Consider the following 7,341-nt stretch of genomic DNA (forward strand, 5'->3'; position numbering starts at 1 on the left):
CCCCCAGCCCCGCCCCCCATTCCCTGCATCTGTGCAGCGCTGTCCCCGCCTGAGCATCCCTCCCTCCTCGGAGCCCCTCCCCCTCGGCATCCGGGTGCAGTGGGTGAACCTTCCCCGTGGCCCAGGGCTGCGCTCGTTCCTCGCCACCTGTCCTCTGCCTCCACTCCTGGGGTCCTTGAGGATGGAGATGACACCCCCACGGGAGCGGTTCTGAACTAATCACTTGAGTTCATCAGGATTGGCTGGGACAAGCACGCAGCTCTCTGCTCACCTCCACGCTTTATCCGTCTTGTTCCACATCTTCAACGCCTTCCCTCTCTCTCTGTTCTCTCCAGCTGCTCCAATACTAACCATCCGCTAAGAACAAGCTCAATTCCCACCTCCTCCGTAAAGCCCTCCAGGACTACCCTCTGTTGATTCTTTTCCCTCTGAGATCCTAGAGCACGCTATACCAACCAGTTTTCAGGGGGAAATTCTTTGCCTCTCCTCCTGTGTGTTCATCTTTTCTCTCCAACTCGACTATAGCGTTCTTGAACGGAAATCAGTATTACCGAGTGACTGAATATACTTTTCACGAGTAAGAAAATCAACTTAGGATTTTTTAACTTTACAGTAATGCGAAAGCAATACGCATTCAGTAGAAACTACTTCGACTTTTGAATTTTGAGCTTTCCTCGGGCCCACCGTATGGGGAAAGACACTTCCTCCTGATGCTGGGTGGCAAAGCCCCAGCTCCCCACCAGCCACGCGACCACACCAGGAGACAGCGGATAGATGCAACCACCACGGACCCAGACAAGCACTCTGCTTGTCAGTACAGTAGTCAATAAATTACACGAGATGGTCAGCACTTTATTAAAAAATAGTCCTTGCATTAGATGATTTTGCCCAACTATAGGCTAACCTAGGTGTTCTGAGTGCACTGAATGTAGGTGAAGCTAAGCAGTGATGTTTGACACGTCAGGTGTATTAAATGCATTTTCAATTTATGATATTTTCAACTTACCATGGGTTTACTGGGACGTAACCCCATGGTAAGTTGAGGAAGATCTGTACAACAGAAGCAGCAGCCAAGGAACCAGTAGGAGAAATAATGGTTTTTATTTAAAGACAGTCACGGCATGGAAGCAACCTAAGTGTCCATCAACAGATGAATGGATAAAGAAGATGTGGCACATATATACAATGGAATATTACTCAGCCATAAAAAGAAATGAAACTGAGTTATTTGTAATGAGGTGGATAGACCTGGAGTCTGTCATACAGAGTGAAGTAAGTCAGAAGGAGAAAAACAAATACCGTATGCTAACACATATATATGGAATCTAAGAAAAAAAATGTTATGAAGAGATTAGTGGTAGGACGGGAATAAAACACAGACCTACTAAAGCATGGACTTGAGGACATGGGGAGGGGGAAGGGTAAGCTGTGATGAAGTGAGAGAGTGGCAGGGACATATATGCACTACCAAATGTAAATTAGATAGCTAGTGGGAAGCTGCCGCATAGCACAGGGAGATCACCTCTGTGTTTTGTGACCATGAGAGGGGTGGGATAGGGAGGGTGGGAGGGAGGGAGATGCAAGAGGGAAGAGATATGGGAACATATGTATATGTATAACTGATTCACTTTGTTGTAAAGGAGAAACTAACACACTACTGTAAAACAGTTATACTCCAATAAAGATGTTTAAAAAAAAAATAAAGTCACTTATGTTTTAATAAGTAAACTTAATAAATATAAGTTATTATAAAAAAAAAAAAGAAAGCACCTATTTAGTGAAAATAGCACTTCAATTCCATCTTCTGTCAAGGAACAGAAGTGATGCAACTCACGAGGGATAAATCATAAAACGTTAGAAGGAATGCAAAGTCATTACATGTTAATAAAGAAAATCATGTCCTCCAAAACACAACAGCGGCCAAGTGTCACAGGAGAGAGGCAGGAGCACCTCCCTTAGAGGGTGATCACCACAGACTCACCCACCCTGCCCGCACCCACGGGTCTGTGTGGAGACCAAACAGGTCTTCTCAGTTCTATCTTCAGTGTTTTCACTAAAGTGTGGACTCTTACTGCAGCTTACAGAGTCTGTGCTCTGCCTCCAATCTTTCCTCCTTTGTTTTAAGTATTCTTTGAAACTACATATCCGATCATGCTACTTCTGTAAAAACTCTGAAGGGCTTCCCACTTCCCTACAGTATAGCCATAAAGCCCTTTACAACCCAGCTCTAAACAATATTTCCAAACACATTATCCTTCCCTCACCCATCCCTACCTTCCAGGCACACTGAACCATTTGCTGTTTCCTGAACATGCCACATTTTACAATGCTTCCATGTTTTTGCTGGTTCTGTTTGCTGTGTATTCCCCTTCCATCTTCACCAACTGGATGCTTATTATACTTCATTATCTAGCTCAAACCCTGCTGTCTCTGTAAAAGCCATTCCTCACTCCTTCACACAGAGCTGACTCTTCATCCAACCTTCTTTCAGCAAACTTTTATTGAGCAACCTTTATGTGCCATTGAGATAGGCTGGGACATGGGACCCTTTATTGGAGTGCTTGCACCTGGACAAACAAATACAAAGAAACTATAAGGGACTAAAAATAACTGCATGCAGTCAGGGCAATTATGAACAACAGGATACAAAAAGGCCACAAATCAACTGCCATTTCTGAGGCGCTGAGAGCAAAAGCAGGGTGCTGAGCATGATCCCTGCACACAGCACCAAGGGGGTGCACAGACCACCTAAGCTACGCCTCCTGCCCAGCCCACCAATCTGCTCCTACTACTTCCCATTTAAGGAACCAGGCCCCCGCCCCTCTCTGGGGAGTAGGAAGGGCCCGTTTCTTGTTCTTGCTCCCTTGTACAGCACGAGTCCCAGTAAAGCCTTGCCTGAATTTCTCATCTGGCCTCTTATCAATTTCTATTGATTAAAGAGTCCAAGGACCCAGGATGATAATACCATGAACTAGCAAGACATAGTCCCTGTCTTCTATGATCTTAAAGTCAAGGGTGGGGTGAGTAAAAAAGCAATAACATGAAATATTTAACTCAGAATCACAATATACCATGACAATATTCAGGTACTATGGGCACATGAAGGAGCACCTACCCTAGAATACATTGATCATGCTGCTTTGCCCACTCCACAGGTGAGTTGACAACTGTGAACCACAAATTGCTATGTGAATGTGAAAAATTAGAACTAGAAGGGTCTTCTAGGTCCTCTCCAAACTTTCCATTATATTGAAGTTCAAAGGGTGCCCAAGTTCACAGCAAGGTAATGATAGTCCAGTCTAAGAACCCACGACTCTCTTGGATAGTGCTTTTAAAATGAGGATTGTGGGCTTCCCTGGTGGCGCAGTGGTTGAGAATCCACCTGCCAATGCAGGGGACACGGGTTCGTGCCCCGGTCTCGGAAGATCCCATATGCCGCGGAGCGGCTAGGCCCGTGAGCCATGACCGCTGAGCCTGCGCGTCCGGAGCCTGCGCTCCGCAACGGGAGAGGCCACAACAGTGAGAGGCCCGCGTACCGCAAAAAAAAGTAAAATTAGGATTGTGATCCTGATGAACTTGGACAGACCCTATGATGAATCAACTGAATGGTTTAAGATCAGTGTTAAAGATAAAAACCAGGAAAGAAAATATCAGAGCACAACAGAAACTACCACATGTAGTGAAGATAAGCAATGTACTGCCAAACTTTTGTTTTGGTTATGCCTATCAGTTTGGAAAATGCTGTGATAGATTAATCAATTAGTATTTGATGTTACCACCCATATATCCACACCTGTGCTCACTGCCAAGGGGGAGAATGGTAAGCCAGTTCAGGTATCATAGATCCTGATTAGGATTTTCTGCCAAAGGGAAACAAAAAATTGGTTGAAATTATTTCAGTCAGAGGACCAGCCAGGAAAAAAAAATTGCTTGGCAAATGAAAAAACTTTAAAAGGAGCTGAAAAGGGGATTAGCTTTGATTAAAAGTATATGAACATGATAAAAAAAAAAACCCACAACCAGTATATAGATTATGGCTACATTTTTCATTTTTATGTACATTATGGGCTAAGTAACAGACAAGTCCTAGTGGTAGTTTCAATTTAGGGATTTATAAATGTCCACAAGACTATAAGCTCCAAGACAGCAGGGACCACATCTGTCTGGCTCACTAATGGTGCACCCAGTACTCAGCATACCTCGCAGTTTGTTCAACAACAGGTATGTGTTGAGTAAATCAGGAGCATAAAGTGGAAAATGTGAGAGAGGTCTCTGATGCTCCCTTCTATCCTATATCTTTGCAAGAGTTCTGTGTGCTTGGATTCCCTCCTCCCTGAGTCTGTTTCTCCCAGTTTTACTTCCCAGACTGTAAGCTCCACATGGCAGGCCCTGGAATTTCTCTTCTCTTCTCTCTACCCTCATAGTGAGAGCTCCCCAAGGACAGAACCTAAGTCTCCCTTTTGCCTCCACAGTGCATCTAGGCAGAGGCTTTTGAACAGGAGAAGACATATCTACACTAGAAAAAAAATTCCAGAGAAGCTTAAGATTATCTGATGGGCTTTTTCTTATGGGAAACAACATAACAGATGTAAGAAGCCTCAGAGAAGACCCATCTCCACAGATGATGGGATGTGCGAACTGGAAGAATCTTTAAAAAGATCCTGTCAACCTACTTATTTTAATGCCATTCAGAAAAGAGAAAAAGAATCTCCAAGCCCAATCTGCTAAGACTTATTTCTAGCCAGTATTTGATAAAATACAATTTCAGCACAAAGTCTTTGATGTGATTGAATATCAACTATCCCAAATCGAGCCCTTATGTACTGTGTATTGTGTCCAACACTTGATTTGCTGCCTTAAACAAATTAAGTTTTAGGATCCCATTTTCTCCATCAATGTTTACCATTCCCATAAACACTTTTGCCTTTTCCTTTTCTTTTGACCAGCCACTGCTGCCTTACGTTGCATTTGCTAAGTCTTCCTTGGGCTTTGCATATGAAAGCAATTTGGAAATTTTAACCCACTATATCATTATTTGTGTTAAGTACCTGCTCATTTCCCAATTGCAACCTTGCAATTTAACCCACCCCTACTTTAGTGACATATGTTTCCAACAGATGCAATCACATCTTTCACCTGGTTAAGCCACTTTCCCAACAATTACAACAAAATCCGAATTTACTACCTTGGCCCTACAGATATGCCTCTGCTACCTTCTAACTTCCTCTCCTACTGTGCTTGCCCTTGCCTACTAGGTTTCAGCATTCCTTGCCTTTTTGTTTCTGAAACAAACTAGGCTCATTTCCAGCTCAAATCTTTACACTGGCTCTTCTCTTTGCCTGGAATGTTCTTGCCCAACCTTCACTATCCTCCTCCTTCACCATTCAGTTCTCTGTTCAAAAAGACCTTCCCTGACTACGACCCTATTTACAACTGTCTCCTGCTTCTACTTCCTCTGCCCCACCATCAGCCCCTTACTCAGCTTTATTTTCTTGACAGCATTATTTGAAATCCTATCACTTGTTTATCTGTTTAATCTGTTAACCATATCTGTCTAATATATCTTCCCCCAAAAGGTAAACTCCACTTTGCTGACCACCGCACCCCCAGCAGCTAAAACAATGTAGTCAGTACTCAATGTAGTGGCTCCTCAAATGAAGTTATTTACTGACAAAGTGAAGTGACAGGAAGAAAATGATGGAAGTAGAAATTTATATTTATCACTGGAGCAGGGGCTCCACTGCCTCAAGGAAAATACAAATTAGACATTTAGGACTGTAAGTACATAAGAATTTGTCCATTTGGTCGACAAATATTTTCTGAACCCTATAACAAGCAATGACATATCTGCAGGAGATACAGAGATGTGTGTGCCTGTCTCTGAGGTTATTTCTAGGCTAGATGGAAGGTGAGGGACTGCATGACTAGAACATATAATGGAGAAAGGGTAAGTGCCACAAAAGTGTTTGGATATTCAGAAGTTGAGATTGAGTAGTTGCCATGTGGGCAAAGGCCCTAAAGAATGAGTGTGATTTAAACTGCCACAGCAGTGGCGTTTCACTGCTAAGACAAAACAAGCCGTCAAGGCCTGTTGGCCAATTAAACTGTTTCAACAGTCCGGAATAAGGGTCGTGTGTAGGAAAGATTAAGTCTGGGAAGACAGATAGGGCCCAAATTGTGAAGGACCTCAAACGCGTTGAATCAGTAGGTACAGAGGACCTACCTATCCCGTTGTGATGAATGCCCTCTTTGTGACCCCAGAACTTTCCTTCTGAAGGGACACCTGTTGGTCATGTTAGTCTCATTCTGGGTCCACGGGCTGCTCTGCAGACGCTGTCAAGTTCTGGTTCATCAGCACCAGCACCACGTACTAAAATCTGAGCTCGCTGTGTAATCTTACCTTAGGCCACTCGGTGGTATCCACCCAGTACAAGGTGATTTTTCGGGTTATCATGACTTCCTGGACTCTCTTGGGCAGCAACTTGTCCATCACCTGCTTAGGAGTAGGCGGCAGGCGCTGGGCCTGGGCCTCGCACCCGGACACGAACTGCAGCAGCTCCCTCTGCGAATGCGGACAGGGGGCTAGGAGGAAGACGGCGTTCACAAAGCCGCCGAGGGCGGACTCGGCCTCCTTGGCCTCGCCCTCCACGTCCAGCAGTCTCCTCCCGCTGCTACGCAGAATCGGCTTCGTGGGCGATGTGATCTCAGGCCGGTCCCACTGATAGTCTAGCAGCGTCTCCATAAGGGCACTGTGCGTGTGGGTGGCCCTGGGCGCCGGGCCCGGCAGGTGGGCGCCGTGGGCGCCATCCCCGAGCCTGGCCTCCAGCTCCTCCTCAAAGTCCTCCCAGGAGCGGACCCCCAGCTCGCGGAAGTCAGACACGCGGGAAGGCCGGCTCCGCGCACCCTGAGAGTCAAAGAACCTGAAGGCCCAGCGGACCCTGGCCAGGCCGAACCGGCAACTCAGATAGGTGAGGAGGCGCAGGGCGACCCGCCGGACCGGGCTCTCACCAGCGGCGCCTCCCGCGGTGTCCAGCAGCAGCATTACGTTGTGACAGCAGGCCATGTCGGCCGCGCAGCCGCCTCAGGGTTAGAGCCGGGTCCAGCGCCGCTCTCTCCTAGGCCCTCGCTTCAAAGAACCAGCGCCATTCTCTGCTTCTCTCAGGGACTCTGGTCGAAAGCCTCCCGCGCTCTCCAAGGGCTGCTGGCATTGGCGGAGCTAACTCCCAAGGTCAGCTCCCATTGGTCGCTTGCCTTACGTAAGTTACGTGGGCCACTTTCATCCTTGGCGCTGATTGGAAGGGTGATGGAGAAGAACCCTGCTTGATTGGTGGTCTGCGGGAC

General features: G+C 46.3%; 1 protein-coding gene across 2 annotated transcripts in view; it reads right to left on the reverse strand.

The window, feature by feature from the left end:
• The window catches only part of TICRR (TOPBP1 interacting checkpoint and replication regulator), a 59,276-nt gene extending 52,141 nt beyond the window's left edge, over nt 1-7,135 (reverse strand). For both annotated transcript variants that reach the window (XM_024117242.2, XM_055087939.1), the window contains exon 1: nt 6,401-7,135. In XM_024117242.2, the coding sequence (XP_023973010.1) occupies nt 6,401-7,063 (663 nt within the window). In that variant the 5' untranslated portion in view covers nt 7,064-7,135. The remainder of the gene's footprint in view (nt 1-6,400) is intronic.
• Nucleotides 7,136-7,341: the final 206 nt, after the last annotated feature.

Source organism: Physeter macrocephalus, chromosome 11, assembly GCF_002837175.3.
Source record: "Physeter macrocephalus isolate SW-GA chromosome 11, ASM283717v5, whole genome shotgun sequence".
NCBI lineage: Eukaryota > Metazoa > Chordata > Mammalia > Artiodactyla > Physeteridae > Physeter > Physeter macrocephalus.